This window comes from Delphinapterus leucas, chromosome 1, assembly GCF_059928025.1.
Source record: "Delphinapterus leucas isolate spDelLeu-1000000601 "Yukka" chromosome 1, BTC_Dleu_Yukka2, whole genome shotgun sequence".
NCBI lineage: Eukaryota > Metazoa > Chordata > Mammalia > Artiodactyla > Monodontidae > Delphinapterus > Delphinapterus leucas.
This window is the reverse complement of record NC_143129.1, coordinates 37965322-37993286: the sequence shown is the minus strand read 5'-3', so window position 1 is coordinate 37993286 and position 27965 is coordinate 37965322. Positions and strand designations below refer to the sequence as shown.

Sequence of the window (27965 nt, the reverse complement as noted above, 5' to 3'; positions counted from 1 at the left end):
AGAGAGAGGGGGGAGAGGGAGAGAGTGATAGAGGGAGGGAGCAAAGACGTCTCTCCTTCTCTCCCTCCCTCTCTCCGTCTCCCTCCCTCTTTCTCCTCCCTCTCCCTCTCCCACCAACTCTCCCTCTCCCTCCATGTCTCCATCTCCCTCACTCCTTCCCAGAGAGGGAGAGATGGAGGGAGAGGCAGAGATAAGGGAGAGGGAGAGATGGAGGGAGAGGGAGAGAGGAAGAGAGAGAGGGACAGAGGAAGAGAGAGAGAGGGAGAGAGGGAGAGGGAGAGGGAAAGTGGTCTCTTCCTCCCTCCCTCTCCCTCTCCTCCGTCTCTCCCTCTCCTTCCCTCGCCCTTTCCCTTCCTCTCTCCCTCTCCCTCCCTCTGTCACTCCCTCTCCCTCCATCCCTCCCTCGCCCTCACTCCCTCCCAGAGAGGGAGATATGGAGGGAGAGGAAGAGACAAGGGAGAGGGAGAGAGGGAGAGGGAGAATGGAACAGGGAAACAAGGACAGGGAATGAGAGAGGGAGAGGGAGAGAGGGAGAGAAGGAGAGAGGGAGAGGGAGGGAGGAAGAGACCTCTTTCCCGCTCCCTCTCTCTCTCTCTCTCCCTCTCTCCCTCTCCCTCCCTCTCCCTCTCCCTCCATCTCTCCCTCTCCCTCTCTCCCTCTGCCTTATCTCTGCCTCTCCCTCCATCTCTCCCTCTCTGGGAGGGAGTGAGGGAGATGGAAAGACGGAGGGAGAAGGAGAGTTGGAGCGAGAGGGAGAGGGAGGAGAAGGAGGGAGGGAGAGGGAGAGAGGGAGGGAGAGAGGGAGGGAGGGAGGGAGAGAGGGAGGGAGGGAGGGACGTCTTTCCCTCCCTCCATCACTCTCTCCCTCTCCACCCTCTCTCTCCCTCTGCCCCCTCCCTCTCCATCTCTCTCTCCCTCTCCCTCCACCTCCTTCCCTCTCCAGAGAGGGAAGGAGGTGGAGGGAGAGGGAGAGGGAAAGAGGTAGAGCCAGAGCATGCGGAACAGGGAAACAGGGACAGGGAGAGAGGAAGGGAGAGAGAGAGAGGGAGAGGGAGAGAGGGAGAGGGAAAGGGAGAGAGGGAGAGGGGCAGGGAAAGAGGGAGAGAGAGAGAGGGACAGGGAGAGATGGAGGGAGAGAGAGAGTGAGAGGCAGCGAGGTAGAGGGAGAGAGGGAGAAAGGGAGAGAGGGAGAGAGGTAGAAGTGCTGAGGAGGGGGGCTCCCTCCCCTCCCCCTCCCCCTCCCCCTCCCATCCTCTCCCCACTGCTTTCTCTTTTTTCTGCTTCAACAAACACCAGGCGCCTTTTAGATCAGCCCTGAAGTCAACGTTGATGCTTGGACAGCCTGACCTCCCCGCTGACTTCCAGTCCAGGACCACCGCTGGGAGATGAAGTCTGCGGGGCCCTGGGCGCAGGCTGCACAGGTACCTCCTCTGATGCCCAATCTCTCCTCATTTACGAGGCAGCAGACACTCCCCTCCCTGACTCCCCAAGATTTGGGGCCTTTTAAATATGTGTCGATAATGCCATGAGCTACTATTTAACTCTTCCACGAGGACCCATCTCCCAAAATGCAGTGGTTTTCAGCCTTGGCTGCACTAGAGAACCCCCAGGGAAGGGTGAGATGTCTCTCCCTCCCTCTCTCTCCCTCTCCCTCTGTACTTCTGTCTACCTCTCTCCCTTGCCCTCTCCCTCTGGGGTGATGCCCAATGAGCTCAGAATCGAAGATGGCCCCCCATCCCCTCTCTGTGGCTTGCATGGGGGATGCACCTTCTCACTGTGGCCCGGGCATGGCCTTGACATTCAGACATCGGGTCCTGCATGGACACTTGTGTTTGTTCCATAGCGCATGTGGCTGCAGTCTGTGCTTCTGTAGATGGGGGCTGTGCGTGAGCCCTTCCTCTTCCCCGCAGACACCACTGGTGCTCGCTCGGCCTCGCGGGTGATGCGGGGGGCACAGGGGACAGTCTTGTGTCCCCACCTTCTTGGGCTTCAGACAGGCCACGCTGGTGCTGTGGTGACTGGGGGCTCCCAGGAGAACCCCACTGCAGACCGGAGAGGTGGCCCCCGAGAAGGTGGCATACACCTGGGGCCGGGCCTCATCAGTGAGCCACGGGCCACCTGCGGCAACAGTGTCTCACCGTCCAGGGGCTGGGTGTTTGGGCGCCGTGGGGGTGAGCTGCTGTCTGCACGGCAGCCGTGTTTGCCTTGTTGAGCCGGGGGAGGCCCCTTGGTGGCTCCTGGAGAGCCTGGCCTCATTTCTTCCTGCCCTTGGCCTCAGAGCCCATCACGTTCATGCCGTTTCTGGTTGCAAAAGGACCTGTGTTAACAAAGACCACGTGTTAGGACAGCACAAAAGTGTCTAGAAATCTGGGCCAGGAGGAGAAGGGAGGGGGATTGGCTGCGCCTGCCAGTGGCCTGGGAGCCCTGCCCACCTGCAGAGACCTGGCCCGGGGCCCGCGGGGAGGGCGTGGCCCATGGTCCCCAGCGCCTTCCGTCTCTGGGTTCCAGGAGAACTGCGTGATCCTCAGAGAGCTGGTGAGGCTGCAGGCCCTGAAATCCCGCCTGCTAGGGTTCCGCACGCATGCCGACTCCACGCTGGAGATGAACATGGATAAGACCAGCCAGGTGGTGGCCGCTGTCCTAGGTAACACCGCCTCCCCCTGAGTCCCAGTGGGGATGGGGGTCAGGCAGACCTCGACCGGACGTGGTGCTGCCTGAGACCCCACTGTGTCAGCCCTTGGGGGTCGCCTTCCCGGACCCTTCATTCTGCCTCGAGGGGCGTGGGGTCGGGGGTGGCTGGGGGGCTGCCCCAGGGACGTAGCCAGGCCTCTCCCCTCTGCCCGCAGGTGAGCTGGCCCAGAAGCTGAAGCCCCTCGGGGAGCAGGAGCAGCCGTGATCCTGGAGCTAAAGAAGGCCGAGTGCCAGAGGCGGGGCCTGCACTTTGACGGCCCCATCAACGCCTGGGACTTGCTCTACTACATGAACCAGGGGGAGGAGACGCGCTACCACGTGGACCAGTACCTGCTCAATGAGTCCTTCCCCATGCAGGCAGTCACACGTGGGCTGCTCGGCATCTCCCAGGAGCTGTTGGGGCTGACCTTCGACCTGGAGGAGGGCACCAACATGTGTCATGAAGATGTGAGGCTCTAAACTGTCTGGGACGCGGCCTCGGGCAAGGTCATCCATCAGCAAGTTCTACCTGACCTCTATGCTCGGTGCGTGCGTGGGGGAACCTGTCAGCCATGGGCCAGGGCTCCTCTGTGGAAGCGGGGCCCCACCCACCTCCCTCCACAGGGAGGGGAAGTCCGGGCACGCGGCCTGCTTCGGCCTGCAGCCGGGCTGCCTACAGCATGATGGGAGCTGCCAGATTGCCATCACAGCCATGGTGGCCAACTTCACCAAGCCTACGCCCAACCTGCCCTCCCTGCTGCAGCATGATGAGCGGGAGACCAACTTCCACGACGTCGGGCACGCGATGCACCAGCTCCGCTCCCAGGCGCAGGGCTGCAGGCAGGGGGCGGGGAGGGCCCGGGCATGCGTGGTCCTCAGGCAGGCCCTCGCCATGGGATTCTTTCACTGACATCACCCCGCACGTGGTGACGGCCTCGGTGTCAGCTTCCATCATCAAACCCCAGGCACAGGGCGCGTCAATAACGGAAATGGATGTCCTCGAGGCTCTAGAGGCTGGAAAACCCAGATCAAGGAGTCAGGGCTGGTTCCCTGCATGTTAAATACATGTACTCAAGAGTTGCCTTTAAAAAAGACAAAAGAAAAGAAAGGAACGTTGCCTGCACGTCTGCTGACAGCCAGTGATGAGAACCAGAGGGAAGGCTCTGGGGCCGGAAGCGCAGTGCCCTGTGAGCTCTGGGGCTGCTGCCAGTCTCCGTGGAGGCTCAGTAAGTCCCAGTGACTTCCCCACCTGGGGGGCACCAGCTGAGCGTCTGGGCCCAGGACCCACTGCTCGTTCAGTCTTCCTGTGGTCAGCCCTTCATCCTGAGAGCGATGCTCTCACAGGCTGCACCGGGGCACATGGGGACAGTTTACTGAGCTGTACAGACGTCACTACTGCTTTGGACCATTTCCATCACCCCGAAAATGTCCCTCACGCCCTTAGCTATCACTCCATCCCCTCGCCAGCCCCTGACAACCAGGAACCCACTTGCTGACTCTGTGGATCTACCTGCTCTGGACGTTTCTCCTCAGTGGGGTCACACCCTGTGTGTCCTTCTGTGTCTGACTTCTCTCGCTGAGCATCGTGTTCTCAGGGTGTATCGACGTGGCAGCGAGCGTCAGGGCTTCACCGCATTGTGTGGCTGAGGGATGTAAAGAAGACAAGAGAAAAGAAAAGAACGTTGCATGCAAGTCTGGTGACAGCCGGTGATGAGAACCAGAGGGAAGGCTCTGGGGCCAGGGGCGCCGTGCCCTGTGAGGCCCTGGTGCTGCTGCCAGTCTTGTTGGGGCACGGGCAGCACCGTCCCTCAGGAGCTGCTGGACAAGTTCATCAAGTCCCGGGAGGCCAACCCAGATGCGGCCGGACCGAGGGAAGGGAAGGGGGCTTCCGGTCTGCCCGGCTGGAAAGCACGGCCTGGACACGGTGCCAGCCCCCCCGTCTCCTTCCTCCCGCCCCCCAGGCCTCTTCAACCTGTGCCAGATCGTCCTGGCCAAGGTGGTTCAGGCCCTGCACACACAGACGCCCGCGGACCCGGCTCAGGAGAATGCCCGCCTCTGCCAGGAGATCCTGGGGTTCCCAGGCATGCCAGGTAGCCAAGCGCGCGCCGGGCCCACCTTACCGGTCGGTTGGCTGCTACTGCCCAGGTCAAGAGGATCGTCTGGTGGTGTGTGAATGGGGACCGACTGACGGGCTCCAGCCGAGGCCCGCTGACCTCTGGCCTCTTCCTGCCACAGTTCCTTGGCTGGTCCCTCCAGCTGTGGCCCGCAGAGTCGGAGGGTGGGGTGGGAGGCTCTGCACATGCTTTCTAGAGAGCCTGGAAGAGGCAGGAGAGGGCTTCATACTCCAGACAGAAGGCATCGACGAGGTCTGCCCATGCGTGTCGGTGCGGACACGCGGTTCACTCCCTCGTGAGGGCTTTAACCAGTGATCTCCCTGTGGTGGAGGGCGAGCCCTGACTCATCTCTCGCAGCCTCGGCAGCTGACCTTGTAAAAGGCTTAGGAGTGAACCCTCGTGAGCTTCAGCAGAAAGTCGGCAAAGATTTATTTGTGTCCCTCCACTGAACTGCCAGCAAGGTCCCCGTTTTCTACAAGTGTTGGGCCAATACTCTCTCTAGTGGCAGGGGACTCAGACAAGGCTGCTTTGAGGCCCCCATCCCCGCTCTGGGGCAGGGGCACTGAGCGGCCAGGGGGCCGGGCAGGAGCCCCTCCACCTGTGTCCCAGGGACCCACCTGCCTGCGACCTTCAGCCGCCTGGCAGGAAGCTACGACGCCCACTCCTATGGCTACCTGTGCAGCGAGGTGTACTCCGCGGACACGTTCCACACACACTTCAAGTAGGAGGGCGGCCTGAGTGGCAAGGTGAGAGGCCGGCCTGCCGCGCAGACAAAGGAGGCGCTCTTTGGCCTGGGCCTAGATGCTCGTGCTGCTCCCCTGGGCCTGCCGGGCTCTGAGGGCCCTGCCCTGGACCCCCTGCTCCCCTGCCCTTTGTTCAGTCACAGCAGAGGTGGCCACACCCACACCCTCAGTGAAGGCGGAGTTCCACCCTCCTGCAACCCCGCCCCCTCTCCGCAGGCTGCCATGGACTACAAAAGCTGCATCCTGAGGCCAGGGGGTTCCGAGGATGCCAAGGGCAAACATGATGGCCTTAAATGAGTCGCAGAGGCTGTAAGTGGGCTTGTGTGGTTGGGCTCACCTCTTATGTTTCAGTGAACTTTGTGAGAAGACAGGGCCTGGGAGCTGCAGCCTCACAGTTGGGCTCCACAGTAAGATGTGTGGGACACACCTCAAACTGACCCAAAACATGGAGCAATACCAGCCATCTAGAGGTCTAAAAGAGAGCCACTGCAGCTAGCCCATAGGTCCAAGAAAAATAAATTCATATTTATGTAACTGAGTTTTGGGGAGATTTGTTCCAAAACATTATCACAGCAAGAGCTGACTAATACAACATCCTCCAAATCACTGCTATGTACATGGCTGCCACCATGCCTACGTGTAAGGCAATTGTGTCCTCAAACTTTGAGAATTCTTGAATTCTTGGTGCCTCTCCAACACAATGTACATGGCTAAAGTTTCCCCAAATACCTTCACTAATGTACCACAAAGATCTCCCTAAACTTTTATTAAATGTAATGCAAAGTTCTTTCTATTCATTTTCTGTTTCTACGTAGTTAAAATGCTTTTTATCAACCTAAAAGGATGGAAAATTGGAACAAAACATCTTTGTGGATAGCTGTTTTTCACAAAGGAAAATTACTAACAAACCAGGCATTTCACTGAGTGTAGAGCACTAGTGCCCCTAGTGCCTCTAAATGCCAAGTGAACAAAGGCACTTAATAAATATTGAATCCTGCTCTCTCCACTTGAGAGGGGAGAGCAAGCTATTCTCAAGTAATGGAGGGATTCTCTTAGCAGCTATTTGCAACATTCTGTGAACCTGGACACTGTGTAGCTACAAAGAAACATTTTGTCTAAGGAAACTAACTAGAGAAACTTGAAAGTGGAAAAAGAGAGAAGGAATGAGAGAATACCCTTCTCATGGTGACTCATTCACTTATTCGTTCATTTACCAAATATTCACTATGTGTATAGTTCTGTGCTGAAAACTGCACAGAACACGGAGATGTACCCCCATTCTCAGGGAGATTAGACACCAGAGAGGGAGATGAGACGTAGATGCCTTATGGCAGTTCCACATATGTCTTGCTAAACTGTTTACAAGTTCAGGGGAGAGAAGGGATCCAGAAATTGCTTGGATTCTCAGTGAAGTCTTCCCAGAGAAGGAGGTGTACGATAGATTGAATAGAAAAAAACAATTAATGTCATAGGTAGATATGAAAGGGAGCAAAGATGCAGAGATAATTAGACCCAGTTCTTTTTTAAAAAGTCTAGAAAGTGAAATTAAAGCCAAATTATGGAGGGTCTTGAATGTCAATCTTAAGAGTTTGGCTGTATTGGGTTGACAATGGGTGCCACGGACGGATTGGAAGAGCGCAATGGCATAACCCAAGAGCCTTGGGAGGTGTAGGAGAGGTTGCAGGGAGGAAGATAGAAAGACATGCGATTCTCCGAAGCAGTCATCGTAATCCAGGTGTAAAATAATAAATGGTAGAACCGGAGTAATGGCAACACAGATAGAAGGGAGGAGTATGAGAGACGCTAGAAAGAAAACCTGTCAGGGCTTCACCACTGATTGGATACATTCATTTCTCCAGTTAACAAAGGTTGTCAGTAAGTGTGCTAGTCACTGGGAATCAAGAGTAAGCAAAACACTCATAATCTCTTCCTCACGGACCATATGGTAAACACCTATCTAAAACTGGATGTGAAATGTGATGAAGGCTATACGCGAGAGGTACGTGCTGTTATGTGAGCTACGGTAGGGGGATGTGATGAGTTGAGTAGGTAGGGGATGCTTTCTTGACAAAGTGACACATGAGAAGAGATGAGAAGGATGAGGAGGCATCAATCAGTTGCAAACTAAACAGAAGGACATTTCATGCAGAGGGGCAGCATGGGCAATGTGCCGTTGTAAGTATGCAGGCCTGAAAGGAGGCCACTGTGGGCTGGATGACTGAGAATGAAAGGAAGCAGGGGCACGACGCGGCTGCAGAGATCATGCTCCATGCCGCCCAGGGGATGCCCTGCCCTGCAGACTAGCACACCCAGAGTGCCAGTGCACAGCCAGATGAGAAGCCTGCTCTAGAATGCAAGTCAACACTGCTTCTTTCACCAAGAAAGTCTTGCCTGTTAAAGTAAACAGCATATCTCGTGCACATATGATTTACATGCTGAAAAAAGCTCCTTATCTTACAGAATGGCAACAGTTCTCCACCGGAAGCCAGCCTGTGACTCCACATTTTAGACTACGGTGAGGAGGTTTGTCTTTATCCTAAGAGCAATGGAAAGTCACAGAAGGATTTGAAGAGGAGAGGGTGGTGTCTGCATCATGGAACATTGATTGGAAGGCAGCCAGAGTCAGCAGAAAGAAGATGAGGAAGTTTGTGTCTGAAACACTTATCTTCTTGATGAAATAAGAGGTATCCTCTTCAGGTGAGAGAGCAAAGACACACAACAGAGTCCAGTGAGACATGAAAAGAGTGGAGAAAGAGTCATTGTTAAAGGCCATAAGTAAGGGAGTAGAAGAAAGAAATGGGGACCACATGTCAGTTAAAATAAGACAGCCTATGTTGTTGCCATAGCTCTGTGACTGGATCTAACAAAACACATTTCTCTGAAAGCAGGTCCAGAGAAGATGAATGTTAGAGATGATCAGAATGCATCTGCAGTGAGGTTCCATGGGAAGGTAAAATGGCTTGGCAGTCTGGGTATAATGTTGTCATGATGGACCAGCAGTCAACTACAGGGAATCAGAGGTAAAATGATAAACTGTATTCTAGTCAAACTTACACTCACCAGAGCCCAGAAGGAGGAGAGCCCGTGTCTTGTACTGCCCGGTAGTCATGTCCCTCCCAGCTCAGGTATTGGCAGGGAAGCCCAGGCATCTTGTCTTGGGCCAGGCACGCACCTGGCTTGTCAGAGGGTCCCAGAGGTGCTGTGGGGAGGCAGCTTTTGCTCACCATGTTCAGGGAAGCTAGAACACACCGGATGCTGAAAGGAGAACCAAAGCCACTATTAAGACATAATTCAACTGTCTCCCACTCCAGCAAGGGGTCCTGTTAGCACCGTATCAGTGCAACTGGCGTCACCCCAACCCAGGACCAAGCCAAACGAACACCTCTCCAGGGGCCTCGAGACCCCACAACCTGTGCCACGCACACGGGAGCATCACTCAGCTACGCAAAGGGGTGAAGCCCTGACACTCACAACAACGTGGACGGACCCTGAGAACACGATGCTCAGTGAGAGAAGCCAGACACAGAAGGACACACACTGTGTGATTCCATTGATGGGAAATGTCCAGAACAGGCAGATCCACAGACAGAGAGTGTCAGGGGCTGGGGCAGGGGACTGCCGGCCCTTTGCGCTGGTGGAATGTTCTGGAATTAGAGGTGAAGGCTGCACAGCTCTGTGAATATAGTAAAAGCCATTAAATTGTACACTTCATATGGGTGAGTTCAGTGGCGTGAATGCTATCTCGACAAAGCTGTTATTTAAAAAGACACAAAACCCAAAACATCCAGCGCGGCTCCTCCTCCCCTTGTCCCGCCCCTTCACCTGGTGTCTGTCCCAGACCAGGTGTGGGCCCAGCGTGTCCTGCGGCCCCAGCACCTGCTCCCCGGTGGGAGTCTTGCTCAGCCTGCAGGGTAAGCACAGAGCAGACGCCAGGGAGCCACCTGCACACCAGGGGAAACGTGAGCCACCACCACCATGGGACGTGCAAATCCTTCCCTAGAGCTCCCCGCCCCGAGCCCCACGACTCCCGCCATCCCTGTGGGCACCACCCCATGGCGGTACATCCCCCCACCACCCTGGCACACAGCCTGCAAAAACCCCTTCCCCACCCAGGAAAAGACGCCTCAGGTTTTTAAAGGACCAACGTTCTCAGAGGTAACCTCTCTCACACACCGGCCGCCCGTGCACCTGGTGTGAGTCTGACACGCTTTCCCGACATCGGCCGCGCACCCCATGACTAACTCAGGGGATTCAAACGGAAGCCCCTCAGAGATGAGGAGGCATCGTCATCCAAGGTCAATACTCAGTGAAGCACACAGCCTCCGACCTCCCAACTGCAGCTCATGGGAACCTGTGACTCGGCAGCCTTGCCAGGCGCCCTGGACAGGAAGAGGGCCTGGTCCGACACAGGGGCGCCGAGGAACAGAGCCCCGGGCTAGGCACCACGACAGCGGCCGTGAGTGGGGAGAGTCTGGGAAGGAACAAGAAAGGCGGGCGGTGAGGGAGGCACTACAGAGCCACGCGTGAGCTGCGGAGGACCGCGGACTGGCACCTGGCACGTCCTCTGTTAACACCTTTGGGACCGCTCCACGCCACGGGCACGGCAGGAGACTGTTCCCACGGCAGGTGGGAACGGCAGGGACAGCTTGAGGGGACAGAAAAGATGCCAAAGAGGCCTCCAGGCAGCACCCTGAGTGGGAAGAAGGAAACAGGACTGTCATCCCACAGCCAGGGAGAGAAGGCGCATGCACTGGGGAAGAGCGCCAGGAACACGAGAGGAAGACACGGCAGAAAGAAAGAGGGAGGAGAGGGGTTTCCTGGGAGACGTGCGCCGGGCCCGGGACCCAGGGATGCGCAGACACAGCCAGTCGCACCCTACAGGTCCCCGAATCCAAAAGGGACACCAAACACTCTGTATCTTGATTGTATCAATGCCAATGAAATCATTACATCGGTGTGTAGCTTTGTAAGATGCCACCATCGGGAGAAACTGAGTAAAGAGAACGTGGGATGTGTCCGACCTATTTCTGACGGCTGTGCAAGAATCTACGATAATCTCAAAATAAAAAGTTTAATTTAATTAAGGAAAAAAGGACGCAGCTCCTAGAGGTAGACTGGGGGCCGGTCCCCTGCAGCTCCCAGCCGCCTCCTGCCTAGTGAATATCCAAAGGCCGGCTGGCTGCCTCTGGCCCCTCCCACCAGGAACAGAGTATACAGGTGGCATTTGGATGTTAGGGACCAAAGTATGAAAGCTAACAGGCACGTACATACGGAATACCAGGCTTTTCCCGGTGATCCCTTCCTCTTTAAAGAGGCTACTTCACCCACGGAAAGTCCTCAAAGGGTTAACCTGCCTTCCACCTGAGCTCAGATTAGGCAGGACTCACACCAGCAGAGGTCAGATCAGAAAATGTTTTCTGAGTCACGGGGAGGGATGGCTCACTCAGCCGCCCACTTCAGCTACTACCCACTGTGGAGTGAAGGGTGTGACTGCTCAGCGGGCATTCATCAGAGACTCGTGGGCTCTCAGGAGGAAGCCAGAAGCAGGCGGGGACACTCACGCTGGGGCCGCTCCACGCCCACAGCCTCAGTGAGTCACGGAGGGGAAGGACCACTGCATGCCCTCACTGGCTCCTGCCCTGCCATCAGGCAGCCGAAGATACCACCTGCTTCCTCCTGAGCTGAGACCCGGTTTTCCCACCAAAAGAAGGACCATCCTGCTTTAGAAATGCCACTGTGAACTATAAGTAGATAGCTGGGAACTCTCAGTCACAGAAGGAACAAAACTCGCCCTGCACCCCGCCCTCCTATTTGTCAATTGCACAAAAGCCCATCTTGGAGGCTGGACATTTCCGCGTACAGGCGGTTGTGGCTGTTTGCACTTCCTCCTGCGGGTGCCCCCACCTCAGAGAAGCCACCCACACCTCCCCCAGGGCAAATCTGGCAGCCCCACTCTCTGGGACCTCAGCTGATCCCATATACGGGGCACTACACCTCAGCTGAACTTCTGTGTTTATAGATCACCTACCGTCCTTAGTTCATAAGTTTTGAGAATAAGAATACTGTCACCCTCAGAATGGGAGAAAATATTTGCAAACAAATCAACGGACAAAGGATTAATCTCCAAAATATATAAACAGCTCATGCAGCTCAATACTAAAGAAACAAACAACCCAATCCAAAAATGGACAGAAGACCTAAATAACCACTTCTCCAAAGAAGACATACAGATGGCCAAGAAGCACGTGAAAAGCTGCTCAACATCACTAATTATTAGAGAAATGCAAATCAAAACTACAATGAGGTATCACCTCACACCAGTTAGAACGGGCATAATCAGAAAATCTACAAACAACAAATGCTGGAGAGGGCGTGGAGAAAAGGGAACCCTCTTGCACTGCTGGTGGGAATGTTAATTGATACAGCCACTATGGAGAACAGTACGGAGGTTCCTTAAAAAACTAAAAATAGAATTACCATATGATCCAGCAATCCCACTACTGGGCATATACCCAGAGAAAACCATAATTCAAAAAGACACATGCACCCCAATGTTCACTGCAGCACTATTTACAATAGCCAGGTCACGGAAGCAATCTAAATGCCCATCAACAGACGAATAGATAAAGAAGTTGTGGTACATATACACAATGGAATATTACTCAGCCATAAAAAGGAACGAAACTGAGTCATCTGTTGAGACGTGGATGGATCTAGAGACTGTCATACAGAGTGAAGTAAGTCAGAATGAGCAAAACAAATATCGTATGTTAACGCATGTATGTGGAACTTAGAAAAATGGTACAGACGAACCAGTTTTCAGGGCGGAAGTTGAGACACAGATGTAGAGAACAAACGTATGGACACAAAGGGGGGAAAGCCGCGGGGGGCGGTGGGGATGGTGGTGTGCTGAACTGGGCGAGTCGGATTGACATGTATACACTGATGTGTATAAAACTGATGACTAATAAGAACGTGCTGTATAAAAAAATAAATAAAATTCAAAAATCAAAAAAAAAAAAAGAATACTGTCTACTGTCCTCTGCGCCCCCTGGAACACTCACTCTAAATATCCAGGAGGTGCTTGCAGAATGAATGAATCAATGAACAAACAAGCTCACTCATTTCAAACGTGCGGTCACATGAGTAATCTGACCTTCTAAGAAGTTAAGCTTCTGGAAGGAGTCCATTTTCTTAATGTATTCAGCATCGAGTCATCACAAAATATGAACTCTTATAAAGTACTGCCCCCTCACTTCCCATGAGAAAGAAAAATTCCTCAGCAGGGAAATGGGAGGGTAGCAGACATTACCCGCAAAGCTTTGGGAAGGCTGCGGCTCGCTGAGCACTTCACTAGGGCCCCTGACCGCCTGCCTGGTAGTAGGATAGACAAACCAGGAACAGCTGCTGACCGGCAGAAAGAGCGCCCGGCCAGGCAGGTAGCACACCCCACACCCTGCCAAGCGAGGTCCGGCCAGCAAGGGAAAGACGCTCTTTCCACTTCAGAACCGCCCACCACTAGAAAGCCAGGTCCTGCCAGGGCCTGGACACACGAGGCCTTCCTTACAAGGGTAACAAATCTGTGGCCTTGCTCTGCCTCGAATAAAAGACAGAGGCAGGGACAACGTGACCATCTCCAGATGAACTTTCAACTTCGTTTCAAGTGCCTGGGTGCTGGGTCACAATGCATTTCTAAACTCTTCCAATACTCAAAAATACCAATTTCTAAGATGCAGAAGGGTTGTTAAACATACACTTAGCACAGATCCCAGTCCCACTCCTGAGTATTTTCTCAAGTGAGGTAAAAACCCAAGTTCACGTGGAAACCTGCCCTGGGATGTTTACAGCAGCTTTATTCCTGATCCCCTCTAAACTGGAAACATCCCACAAGTCCTGCCACCCGCAGGCAAATGGACAAACGGAACATGGAATACAACACAGCCAGAAAAAGGAGTGGCTTCTCATACCTGCAACAACAGCGATGATGGACTTCCCTGGTGGTCCAGTGGCTAAGACTCCGTGCTCCCAATGCAGGGGGCCCGGGGTCCATCCCTGCTCAGGGAACTAGATCCCGCACGCTGCAACTAAAACATACTGCACGCGCCAATGAAGATCCCATGTGCCGCAACTAAGACCCGGCACAGTCAAGTAAATAACTAACTAAATCAATATTTAAAACAACAACAACAAAAAACAAACCCGGGATGAATCTTGCATAGGTTTCGCTGAGCCAAAGCAGCCAGAATCAAAAAGCTACATGCTGTTGTTCCGTTTATCTGGCTTTCTGGAAAAGCCAAAACCTTAGGGACAGAGAGGAGATTAGTGGCCAAGAGGCTAGAGGCGCGCTGGCACCAAAGGGCAGCAAATGGGATGACAGGATTGCTCTGCCGCCTGACAGCGATCATCTGTCAAAACTCCTAAAACTGTGCACTACAAGTGAACTATGCATCATGGCTACTACGGATAAACAAATTATTACATTTTGAAAAATGCGCCGGCCAGCCAACCCGTGCATGACAAGTGCAGTAAGAGGGGCAGGGAGGCGAGGCAAGTGGATCAGCTGGAGTTCTGAAGGTTCTCCCCACTTTCAGTTTCCCTCCCCTGGGATGTCCCCCCGCCCTGCCCACTGCTCAGGCCGCCCACCCCGGCCACCCGGAGTTACCCAACCGGAAAAGCCAGAGCCCAGGCTCAGCCGCGCCTCCGGGCACAGGAAGGGCAAAAATAGAAAGCGCCAGTGCGCGGTGGCGGGCTGGAAACCCTCGGACCTCAGTAACTGCGGAGAACCGGGGCCCGGAAGTCAACATCGGCTCCCAGGCGGTCCCAGCGTCCCGACCCCGACCCCGGCCGCGACACACTTTCCACAAACTGACACACACGGAGACCGCGCGAGGGCCGGGTCGCGTGGGCTTCCCCGCCGGGTCGCCTGGAGGCCGGTCCCCCGCAAGCCGAGCGCACGAAAGGGCGCCCCAAAGGCGCCGGCCCAAGGCGCCCGCTGCGCTTTCCCTCCGGAAGGTGGGCTGCGGGGCCCAAGCGTAAACCGAGACAAGGAACACGCGCACCACGCCGCTACGGGGGACGAGAGGCCGGGCGCCCACCTAGCCGGACACCCTGCATTTCTGGAATCACCGGACGCCTGTGTAAATTTCCGTCTGGCGTGTCATTTTCCAAAGGCCACTCAAGATCAGGGGACAGAACGCCTCCTCTCCAAGTGTCCTGCCAGCCCACCCACTCAAGATCAGAGGGACAAAATGCCTAACTAAAACAAAACAAAACAGAAACACAAAAAAACTGGAGAGAGGGAGGAAAGGGTGCCCTGAAAAATAAAAAAACAAACAAAACTAAGCACGTTGACAGCGCTAAGAATAAACTACCAGGAAAAAGAAACTCTACATGTCAGATCCAAAAGTACAGAAGGGCAAGCCCGCCGGCAGTCCAGGCCCGGGGTGACCGGGGTTCCCAGCCCTGCAGAGCCAACCGCAGACCGGCTCGGGCGCCTCTCGGAAGCGCGGGACCCCCGCGGCCGAGTCTGCGCCCCCGGCCGGCGCCGGCTCCCCTCTGCCCACCCTGCGCGCAGGGGCTGGAAACTGCCGCGGAGAACCTTGGCGGGGCGGGAAGGGGGGCTCCAAACGGTCTGGCGACTCGAGTCGCTCCGTTTCTCGGTGGGCTCAGCGCGCGCCGTGGGGGAAGAGGGGCGGGGGTGCGGGAGGAGGGGACGGGCGGCACTTACGTAGACCGGTAGTGGCCACGGGTAGACGGCGGGCTCGGCCCCACGAGCGACTCCAGCCTCAGCTCCAGCTTTTTCTGGAAGTCTTCGCGCGCGGCCCCCGCACCGTGCTAGTCTGGCAGTTGGCGGAGGGGCGCGGCGCCGCCGGCGGGGGTGGGGCAGACGGGCAGGCGGGAGGCTGAGGGGAGAGGGCCTGGCCTGGGCCTCAGCTGCCGCCGCCGCGCTCCCGTCCGGCCCCCGGCTCCCTCTTTGTGGTCACAGGCCTGGGGCCTCCAGCGCTGCCGCCAACTGGGGCCGGCGTGAGGCGAGCACAACGAGCTGGGGTCCGGGCTGAAACACTCGCGGCGCGCGCAGCCCGCCCCGTGGACTCGCACGCTCTCACGTACGCATGTCTTCGGCTGCCCCTGGCCACCCCCACCGGCCCGAAGTGGGGACCCGGGGAGACCCCTCGGGGCCTGGGGTGGCGGGCTCAACTCCCGCCCTTGACGTACCGTGACACACCCCCTCCCTGCCAATAATAAGAGTATAATTCCTCATTAAATATGACAACCGGAATCCCGGCTGCTGTTCACAAAAATGCCGTGTATTTAGCCTATGCTAGGCACCAGACCGCGGACGCTCAGTACTGGCAAAAAAGGAAATGCCCTACCCTCACAGCACTGCCATTTTAATTGGAATAGTAGTGACAATGGTCAAGGGAGAAAATAAAGTGTCACCATCGCCACGGGGATGGTTAATCTCATGTGCGCACTGCGTGGGGCCCAGGCAACCACAAACATTATTCCAGATGTGGCCAGGAAGGTATTTTTCAGAAGAGATTAACACTGAAATTGGTCCACTTTGCGTAAAGGAGATTGTCAATGCCGTGGCGTGGGTGGGCCTCGTCCATCAGTTGAAGGACTGGAGAGAAAAATAAGGTTCCCTAGAAAGAGGGAACTGTTCCTCCAATGGCCTTGGGACATCAGCTCTTCCCTGTGTCTCCTGCCCAGAGTCCTGCCCTAACTTGCCTGCCTCATGGTCATGAGTCAACTCCTTAAAACAAAACTATATATGTAAAAGTACTGAATATATACAAGCCTATTAATTTGTATATGGGTGTATACATACTATATATATGTATACACATGTTTATATGTGCGTGCGTTTGTAGTATATGTGTAAGTACTATATACAGTATACACAGAAGCCTATATATTTGTGTGTACATATTGTATACATGTATGTATGTGTATATATATAGTATACATATTATAAATGTGAATATGCTGTATATATATATTGATATATGGGTGTGTATATATACAGTATATGTACACTGTATGTATGTATGTATACAGTGTATATTTATATATAGGTGTGTCTCGATTTTTTTTTTTTTTTAACTATGGACATCCAGTTGTTTCAGCACTATTTGATGAAAAGACTATCTTTGCTCCATTGTATTGTCTTTGTTCTTTTGCCAAAGACTAGTTGATTGTATTTATGTGGGTCTATTTTGGGGCTCTTTATTCTGTTCCATTGATCTATTTGTTGTTTCACCAATACCACCCTGTCTTGATTACTGCACCTTCATAATAAGTCTTCAAGCTGGGTAGTGTTATTCCTCCAACTGTGTCCTTCAATGAGGTGATAGCTATTCTGGATCTCTTGCCTCTTCATATGGACTTTAGAATCAGTTTGCCAATATCCATAAAATAACTTGCTGGGATTTTGATTGGGATCACACTGAATTTCTATAGATTAACTTGGAAAGAACTGACATTTTGATAATACCGAGTCTTCCTATTCATGAACATGCAATATCTCTCCATTTATTTAGTTATTCTTTCACTTCATTCATCACGGTTTTGTAGTTTTCCTCCTATAGAGGTTGTACATATTTTATTAGATTTATACAGAAGTATTACAGTTTTGGCAATGCTAATGTAAATAGTGTTGGTTTTTTAAAAAACCTATTCCACTTGTTCATTTTTGGTATATAGGAAAGCAATTGCTTTTTGTATTTTAACCTTGGATCCTGCACCCTTGCTATAATCATTTATTAGTTACAGGAGTTTTGGGTCAACTCTTTAAGATTTTCTACATAGATGATCATGTCACCTGTGAACAAAGACAGGTTTATGTCTTCATTCTCAATCTGTACACCTTTTATTTCCTTTTCTTGCCTTATTGCATTAGCAAGGACTTGCAGCACAATATTGAAAAGTTATAATAAAGGAGGACATCCTTGCCTTGTGCTTAATCTTAGTGGGAAAGCATTGAGTTTCTCTCCAGTAAGTATGATGTTAGCTATTGGGTTTTTGTAGATCGTATTTATCAACTTAAGAAAGTCCCTCTCTATTCCTAGTTTACTGAGAGTTTTTATCATGAGTGCACACTGGATTTTGTCAAATGCTTTTTCCGCATGTATTTATGTTTTTTTCCCCTTTATTTGTCTTGGTTGGATTATATTAATCAATTTTCAAATGTTGAACGAGCCTTACGTACCTGACACAAATCCCGTTTGGTCATGGTATATAATTGTGTTTATACTTTTTTGGCTTCGATTCACTAACATTTTGTTGAGACTCTCTGACACAATTTTTATCACATTTCTACTAGAAAAGGTTTGGGATTCTAACGAATTTAAGCTATTAATTAGTCTTATCAAATTGTGCTTTTTATTCAAAGATACACCATAGCAGAACGCTGAGGGAATGGATGGTGAATGGTAAGGCCTGAATTTACACTTCTTTTATTCTTTATACCCTGAATCCGTCTCTCAGCAAGTGTTCACGGTTGATGTTTATTTTTTTGGAAATTAGACATAGCTCACTCCATTCATTCATTCAACAGATTCTACAGCAGAAGGGAGGCTCCTAAGGAGGTAGGGTGTATTAGTGGGGCTGCGGGTTATTACAGGGAATGCAAGCAAGGCCTCATAATGGAGACGGTGATATTTGAGAAAAGACCTAAAAAAGTAAGTGGATGAGTACTGTAGATAGTAAAGACAACAGCAATGCAGGTAAAGGGAACAGCAAGTGAAAATGTCTTCCTACTATACTCGTTGAACATCAAGGACTAAAGAGTATAAGGTGTTTGGAAAAGAGTGAGCAAGGAGTAGAGGTGGAGGAGATGAGATCAAATATATAATGTGGAGGGTAATCATGTAGCAACTTTCCAGCATTTTAAGAACTTCAGCTTCAACTATGAGGAAGGGGAAGACACTGAAGTCACATAATTCTTCTGACTTAGATTCTCAAAGGGTTCTCCGGCCACTGTGTTAAGTACACAGTTCAGAGGGATAATAATTAAGATGACAGACAACGAAATCTTAATCCTGAGTGGTAACAGTGGAAAAATCGAGAAACTGTCAAATTCTGGTTCTATCTCAAAGATAGGGCTGACACGTTTTGCTTGTGTATTGGATGTGAAAGGAGAGAGAAAGAAAAACGTCAAAGATGAATCACATTTTGTAAATGAGCACCAGGAAGAATGGAGCAGCGCTTTTCTGTTTTGGAAAGTCTACAGGAAAAGCATGAGTGACTATGTGTGTATTTGATTGCAAGCTATATTAAGTTTGGGATGTCTATTAAATGACAAAACAGAGATATTCTGTTAGTAACCAGTCTTGTTAGGTGGACCCAGTCCGTAAATGACAACCATCAACCTACCTAATCTGCTCAGTTTGAAGCCCCATAAAGGATTTGGGGGCATTAGCGTGAAGAGGGCTTCCTTTTGCGTTTGTGTGTATGTGTGTCATTTGCTTTGACACTGTGGTTAGGCTAAAGTAGCACTATTCTGGGCTTTCATCTTTGGCAACTTTTTTCTCACCAAGCTTTTTTATTGGGTTGACGCCAAATGAGTATTTGCCTGATTCTTCATGTCCTGATTCTTTAACTATTTTCCTAGTTTGGACAGCCACAAATTTGGTTAGTATTTGTTAATTTCACCCTTCAACTTGGACACACTTGAAGCGAAGTGAAGTCCCACCACACTGATGGTAGACTCCATCTGAGCATGCTCAAAAGGGCACAGAAGGTTGTCCACGGGGAGGGTACTATCAGAGGCTGATTGACAGTATCTGTGTTGTAGACCAACTTAAGGGCAAACACATGCGGTTCTTACGCTTTCCTGCTCCTGATAATAGGCAAAGGCAGGCTTCGGATCACAATGTTTGAACCCAGCAGGAATAGTGTTGCATTATATGTGGCATGACTATGATAAGGGGTATATATGTTATCTAGCATGTATCTTCTTTGTTATGCTACACAAATACAAGGCTGTCACTTTCTGAGACATTAAACTTTCTCTGGCTGTGACAGATTAAAAGCAGATGCCAAGTTAGAAACATTTCTGAATTAGGTGATTTGGGTTCCTTGACCAGGTTTAAAAAAACAAAACTGTTTTTCTTCTTGGTTTCACATTTAAACAATATGAGTTAGTCTAAACTATATGACCAAAAAAATCGAACTACTAAAATAACAGGCTCTTATCATTATTATTTTGATATAATAAATAATAGAGGGATATTGTTTTACTAATAATTACCAGCATTTAGTAACGACAAGCCAAACATTAAGCCTTTAGGAAATTTGTGAACTCCTTCATTTCTTACAATAACTCTGTCAGATTGGTACCCGTATTTATCCCCATTGATGAAGAAACTCAGTTTCAGAGGAAGACACTGAGGCACAGAGAGGTTAAATGTAACTTGTCTATAACTGCCCTAGCTGCTATGCTAGTCGGCTTCATCAACCACTATCCCATTTCTTTAAATGGACTTCAGATTCAGATAAACAATTTTTCCTGGTTGCAAGGAAATCATTTAACAGGCCCACATTGCAATGCTTGAAATGCAAGTCTGAGCCCAAATCTGAGAACCTTAAACCATATGATCACTAAAAATACTGAGTATCAATTCTGAGCCTTATAATATGAGTTTGCATTTAAAATAACAGGCCCTATTAGGAACAAGTGTACAAATGGCATTCTAGGGGGGAATATATCCAACAGGTGTTTTAAATTCCTTTAGTGGCAGTGAAAAAGTATGAAGGCATTTCCTGCAATACTAAATGAGCTGATTTGCTTTTGGTGGGTAAACACTGAACTTTGTTTACAAAACTTAACCTGAAAGTATTTTCTAAGTATCCTGCTATTACTGAAAGTTAGCCTTGTTATCTCCTTTAACAAACAAGAATGGTAAGACACAGTCTCAGTTAGTATAGTATGGATAAATCATTTGCAGTCTTGGGTAAACTTGTACCTTAACAAGTGTCTTCAATTTGGGGAAGACATGAATTCACAATTACCATTCTCTATGCATATTATTGCCATATAAACTAATTCCAGCAAAAGAAAGCTATAGTTAGGTAGAACCTTTCATAAAGTGATGCAGTCACTCAGGAATACTTTATAACCTAAACTGACTGGACAGTCAGTAACCAATGAATTATCCTAATGCTGATTCATCTCAGAGGTCCTTTATTCCAATGACTTTCGCTGCTATCCCTCTCTTTTCCTTTTGGGATTAAGAACTACGCATAAAGTCGTAGTTACTCTAAGGTTCACCTTGTACCTCTCCTGTCATACAACTCGTCACTTTCCCCATCATCTGCCGCCAAATGCCAAAAAGAAATCTGAGTACTCTGCGGTCATGGCACAGGTATTTCTAAAGAGAGGAACACCTGTTCAAAGATCACTAATCCGAGAATAAATATATGGGGAAATGAACTGGGGACATGAGTGGAATCAATTGAAACTGCGAGAGGTCAGCAGGGCAGATATGTGGGTCTATATGTGCCTTAAAGAATAATGCTGTCTATGAGAAAATACACTTTAATGCCCCAAACTTTAATCCAATTAATATCTGGGAATATATTTCAAGACCACTTGTATATATGTGTATGTACATAAGGTTAGCATTGTATATTATTTGTGTTATGCTCTCCCTTATATTCATGGGAATATGTTGCCTTTAAACTTTCTTGTTGATTTTGTACATGGATGAAGGTTCACACAGTAAGATAAGTTCAAGGATTTCTTTCTCCAATACCATTGATATGAATTCCTATTACTTAATTTCTTTTTGATAGATTTTCAGATGACAGTCCAAGATAGTTCTGCCAATGGAAATCACAGGACTACCAAATATGGAAAAGACTTTGGAACACTTACAGTGTGTTTTCATGGTCTGCATCAGAATTCTACAGAAGGTGTTTTGCTGAATTGGCAGTGAAATGAGAATGGAAAGTTAGTTTGTCGGTTACTTTTCAGTGTGATATGCTTTCTTTTCTACTATTCTACTATGTATTAGAAATTACGTAAAAATCAGGAGAAGAGAAATGGTTAAGAAAAAATATAATGTCATGTTAAAGACATTCGGCACTTACCTAGACTCACAGGTAACATGAGAGAACATGAGAGCTGGCTCGTGAGAGCTAACCTTGTTCCATTTCCCTCAGTGTCTTCATGAAAAGCTTTGAGGCTCAAAGAAGGAAGTGACCCTGCCAGGTGCATACCATGAATCAGTGATGAAAGGGAGACTCCTTGGCTTCTGTAGAGCCATGCCTCTGTGCACACAATATTAAAGAAGCATTAATTAAATGCCCCTTTACCTAACAACGTGGAGCTTAATCATAGGGTTTGGGCTTCTTGTCTCTTCTTTTCTTTTGCTTTCTCTTTTACATCCTTGGGGGCCTTAGTTTTTAGTTGCTCTCTTGAACTGGATTTACAAGACATTTATTTTCACTAGCCCTTATTTTTTCCGATTGTAGGCTGAATTTTTAAGAAGTTGGGGAAGGATACTGAACTGCCAAAAGTTAACAGATTATTGGCAAAGGTATAAAAATAATTAGAATGCCAATTTCCCTGGGTATTCCCTGTGTACTTTAGGGGTAAAAATAGTATTTGTAAAGTGATTTCAAAATGTGCAAATATTACCTGTGGGATATAACCTATGGGTGAAGAGCACTAACTCTAAAATTAATTTGCCTGGATCTTTTTTCCCCAGCTCAACCACTTATTAGTGGTGAGAGTTCAGGAGTGGTACTTCTTTGTGTTTCACTTCCTCTTTGAAAATCAAGGGCTTAATAACCTCACCCATTTTACAGGGCTGTGGTGTGGAGTTAATACATGCAGAGTGGTTAGGAATCCATGCCACTCTTGTCTTTTAAAATCAATCTTACTATTGTTGTTACTACTATTATTAATTTGTTAGCTGTCCTTGAAAAAGTTTGCCAGCAGTACTCACTTGCTTTTCTTTTTGCTGTATATTCTCTACATCCCACTTAAGCGTTCTACCAATCCTTAAGAGGCTCTTTTCAGATATTTTACACCTCTTTACTTGTTTGTCACAGCAAAAGTAAAAGGAGTGTGGCTCCCCTTGATCAAGCAAACCAGAAGTTTGGTTTTCTCCCATTCATACACATTGGTGAACAGATGTGAAAAAACGACTCCGTGGGGCTTTCAGTCTGGAGCCAAACATCCAGGCTCTGTGTTACTTGACACTATTATGCACACATGCTGGTCCCTTAGGACCCAAAATAATCTCAACTAAGCCCATCATTATTTCAGGAATATGACGAATGCTATTTGTGAAGTAGTTGAATGTAACAGAAATACAAGAAAAGACAGAGGTGTTTCGTATCACAACTTTTTGAGAAATGCTCAGAGCTCTAAGATGTAGCTGACAATTCCCCCATCAGCTAATCCTTTCAAAGTGACCATAAATACATTTTTTCAGCAATGGCAATAACGCGGTGACTACACTCCTCAATTCCTCACAGTGTCAGCATTAAATACATTAAAAGGGTAAGTTAAAATATCTGTCTGATTGCTTCTGACATAACCCCGAGATCTCTTTTATTTCTGTACTCCATCAATTATAATGTGGAACATTAAGACAAATTATTTCTAAACACTAACGAGGAATGTAGCAACAAGTGGCAGACAATCAAGGGGAATTTTGCCATAGCATGGTGTTTATTTTATTACAAGCAAGAGTGCAAACCCAAAGGATGTAATTTAGAGGAAACTCTGTCCTGTCTATTCTCTAGGAACCAGAACAGGGAGACTGAGAGAAGATGATTCTGGGTAAATCAAACCGTTTTCTCCTAATTACAGCTGACTAATAGGGAGCAAACTCCCATGGAAGGCTGTGATCTGCTTGAAGAAAGCTACGAGGTTGCCCTGGTTAGGATCTTTCATATACAGTTATTCAAGCTCAGACTTGATCATCTGTCAGGGATGCTACAGTAGGGAGAGTTTTGCCGTAGCTCTGAGACTCAGCAAGATCACTTCCAACTCTAAAACCTACAATGTTAATTTAACCACCAACACCAGCCATCGTTAAGAGCGACCTTAAATAACTCCAAATCTGTTCATCTACTCACATATTCTTTACACAGTCAACAGACCTCGAGTGATTACTACATGCCAGACACAGTTCTAAGACACAGAATAAGGGATAAGAAAGGTAACAACCTCTGTCACTGTGGGGCTTGAGTTCTTTGGGAAGAAGTTCATCTAAATACAAAGAGACACGAAAGATAATATTTGTTTTTATTATTATTCTGTGAAAGAAGTAAAGTAATCTGATAAATTGGGACTAAGTTAGGCTGGTAGGACAATCAAGGAAAAAATATCTTTAAGAGATGGGTGCCAAAGAATAGAAAGGAATCATTTATGGACAATTTTTCTGGAAATAATATTTCCAAAACATGGGAAAAACAAATACAAAGGCCCTGAGGCAAGATGAAGCTTAACTACAATCAAGGAAAAAGAAGAAGCTAAATGGTTAGGTCAGGAGATAACCACACAAATTTACACCAGCTGGTCCCTAACTTCAAGTCTACGTGGATATATTCTTGAGGTGAGTTAGACATATATATCATCCAAAAAACAAAAAGAAGTTGACTCCACAATTACCCTGGAAATTCTGAGTGAGACATTTACAAAGGCACAACCATATTAAAGATCACAGACATCATTCTCCAAACTCCACTCTGGCCACCACCTAAAGGCATTTAACAGGGGTGTTTAATATCCTCTCTAAAATATTGGGCAGGAAGAACAAACATCCTAGCATGTCTGCACAGCGCACCTAGTGTCCCACAATTGAAAAGTAGCTGGAGCTCACCCTGCTGATAGCTCTGCCGGTTTTTTTTTAACCTTTTATTAAGAATCCCATCTCTTTTAAGAACTGGGATATATTTTTTGAGGGAAATAAACTATAGGAAAATTCAACTGACAGAGATCATACTGTACTTGACTTTTCTGTTCTTTGCTACATTTGTTTGTTGAGACAAACGTCTGTTCTTAGCCTTTTTTTAATGGCTCTGTTAAATAGAACGGACACACAGTACACTGCACATACTTAAAGAACACAATTTAAGTTCTGAAATATGCATATACCCATGGACCTGCCAACACAATTAAGAGAAGGAACATATCCTCACTTGCAAGTGTTTTTATGCCTCATTCATAAAGCCCCTTTTTCCCCTCACATTCCACCCCTCCACATCCCCAAGTGACCACTGATATGCTATCATATCAGTCTATCGTTAGACACGTGTTTGCATTTTTCTAGAAATTTATATAAATGGATTCACACAGTGAGGACTTTTATCTGGCTTCGTTCACACAATGTAATGATTTTGAGAGTAATTCATATTTTTGTGGGTATCAATAGTCAATCACTTTGCTTTGCTGAGTAGTGTTTCTCTGTATGAGTATACCACGGTATGTTCATTCATTCGCCTGTTGATGGGTGCTTGAGGTTGTTACAATTCTTTTTATTAAAAATAAAGATGCTGTGATGATCCATGTACAAGTCTTTGTATGAACATATGCTTTGATTTTTCTTGCATAAATATCTAGGTGCAGAAACCCTGGATCATACCGCAGGTGTATGTTCGACTTATAAGGAAACAGCCAAACTGTTGACTGAAGTGACTGTACCATTTTCCTTCCCACTAGCAGTGTAAAAGACTTGCAGTTCCTACACTGCCTCACCAATGCTTGGTGTGGTTGGACTTTTCTAATTTTAGCCATTCAATACGTGTGTAGTGGTATCTCCTGGGGCTTTCATTTTCATATAGCTAATAATTGATTACACTGAGCAACTTCATGTGCTTATTTGCATCCGTACACCTCCTTGGCAGGATCTCTTTTTAAATATTTTTACCCATGTTGTTAATTAAAAAAAAAATTTCCAATTACTGAGTTTTGAGAGTTCTATACATGTTAGAGACACAACTCTTTTCAGGTATATAATTTGTAAATATTTTCTTCCAACCTGTGGCTTTTCTTTTATTAATAATGGCTTCCAAAGATGAAACCCAATTTATCACTTTTTTTCTTTTATGGATCTTGTTTTTGGTGTCATCTCTAGGAAATCTTTGCTTAACTCAAGGTCAAAAAGATTTTGTCCACATTTTAGAGATTTATGTTTTGATCTACATTTAGTTAATTCTTTATATGGTGTGAAGTAGGGATCAAAGGTCATACTTTTGCATACGGCTATCTATGCACAGTATCTGTGTGCTATATGCTTCTGGCACCATTGGTCAAGAAGACTATCCTTTCTCCTCGAAATTGGCTTTGCAGCTCTGTTGAATAATCAGTTGTCCTTATGTGTGTGGATATGATTCTGGGATCTACATTCTATTTGATTGACCTATTATATGTGACTCTTGGTTATAATATATTCTTTCACGGATGTCTTTCCACTTGCTCATGTAAATAGTCTCCCAGTAATATAGCCTTACCATTTTAATGGACATACCTAGGTATACCTGAGATGCATTTGATAAATCGATGGAACTTGCACTCAAACTAGGGTTACTTTCCAAAAACACTTAAAATGTTCAGGTGTAAAAACTATGTACTCTACAGACTTCCTGCCTCAACCAAGAGTATGTTAACGCATCCCCACAAGCTATTTTGCACGTGTATAGGGCTGTAGAGTCTGGGGAGCATGAGAGTGGTATGTGCTGTCTAGCCCAAAAGATCATCATAGAACGCAAAGGAAACATTAAGGAAATAGACAGGAATCGTCAAATACCAAATGTTAAAATATTTCTCATGCGTTTTTAATATTTACATTGAGATAAATAAGCAAATAAAATACAAAAATTTAGAGAATATTTCAAAATGCTCTTTTTTGCCAGATGCAACCAGATACTAGGAATAAAGAGAGGAATTTTCTGGAACCAGCTTGACTTTCCTTTTTGTATCACCATTGAGTGATGGGGTTGTATTTTATTCAGTCTATTGTACATGTGGGTGTGAATAAGATGGAACTTCTCTCAAAAAGAGATATGAGCAAAGATATATGTTGTCAACTTGTCTAAAACATTTTTTCATGTTCGGACTCATTTTTCTTTGTATTGGCATTTCAAGGGATTTTGTTTTTTAATTTGGCTATTAAGAAACCTTGATAACTTCAGTGATATCCCATGAAGATAATATAAACAACTGTAATGGAAAATGAAAAGATGATAATAGCAACCAACACTGTGACATTTCTTGCCATTGTTCTTTACTATTTAGAATAGTAACAAACCCCATATTAATTTGACTTTTTGAACTTTGGCCTTTACTTTGGTGGAAGAAGTTCCTTTCACTTTGCTTATTATCTGTTTGCAATTAAAAACAATGAATGGGGGGCTTCCCTGGTGGTGCAGTGGTTGAGAGTCAGCCTGCCGATGCAGGGGACGTAGGTTTGTGCCCCGGTCCGGGAAGATCACACATGCCGCGGAGCTGCTGGGCCCGTGAGCCATGGCCGCTGAGCCTGAGCGTCCGGAGCCTGTGCTCCACAACGGGAGAGGCCACAACAGTGAGAGGCCTGCGTACCGTAAAAACAACAACAAAAAAAACAATTAATGACCATACTTTGATATGATCATCTTACAGTTGTATAGAGGGAGGACAGTTATACAACCATTTATATATCTGTGGATTCAAGAAAGTTTAAAGGCTTGATATTTGAATCCTGTGGAATGTAGCCTCCTTTCCCAGAGGGAAATGAACATATACATGTACTAACTGTAGCTTATAATAAAGCAACACCTGTTCGTAGAGGCACCTTCTATTCCAGGCATGTTTAGGTATAGGGAAGGGGAACAACAGCTGTAAAACATAAGTCTTGTCTATAAGGAGTTTACAGTTTAGGGGGGTTGAGGGCACTCAATGACTCAACGAGGATGAGCCTGATGCAGGTGGCTACAAGGTCGCCCTTGGATAAAGTCTGCTTTAGGAAAGACCAGCTTACTCTTACTCTGTTAAACTCTTTAATGCGGTGTCCAATAAACCTGAATATCAAGCTCAAACGCCACTTTAGGAATGTTTCCAGGGGGGTAACAGTCAAGAAGTTAACATGATTCCCACACACTTGACACAACTCACCAGAGGTCTTGAATTCGGTGAGCATATTGACCTCCTTTAAGAAAGATCACCATTTAAACTTCGAATGCTAAGTTCTAAGAGAATGAAGTAAGTAATAAGTGATATTCAGGTTCAGAGGTGGAAGAGAAAAGAGGTCTCCCCTTGAGTAGAACATTTTGTTGGATTCTCCAAAGTGGCAAACAATAAGGAGAACACTAACCAGCTAAGACTCTGAATAAGTTGAGAATTAAGATGAAAGCCTAAGATGGAGGTCAAAATGTCCCCTAGATTTAAGGATACACTTAGGCTGAAAGGGAAACTATTGAAAAAGATGTAGAAAATCCTAAA

At 47.8% G+C, this 27965-nt stretch overlaps 1 protein-coding gene across 9 annotated transcripts in view; it reads right to left on the bottom strand.

Moving 5' to 3' along the window:
* Positions 1-862: 862 nt before the first annotated feature.
* Positions 863-27965, bottom strand: part of LOC149750470 (uncharacterized) — a 137668-nt gene continuing 110565 nt past the window's right edge. For 3 of the 9 annotated variants that reach the window (XM_089908054.1, XM_089908064.1, XM_089908058.1), the window contains 5 exons: positions 8588-8782; positions 4791-4985; positions 4181-4313; positions 2433-3684; positions 863-2317 (listed from right to left, as the gene is read on the bottom strand). In XM_089908054.1, the coding sequence (XP_089764180.1) occupies positions 2291-2317; positions 2433-2954 (549 nt within the window). In that variant the 5' untranslated portion in view covers positions 2955-3684; positions 4181-4313; positions 4791-4985; positions 8588-8782 and the 3' untranslated portion in view covers positions 863-2290. The other 6 variants (XR_016392245.1, XR_016392246.1, XM_089908076.1 and 3 more) reach the window with 4 other exon arrangements.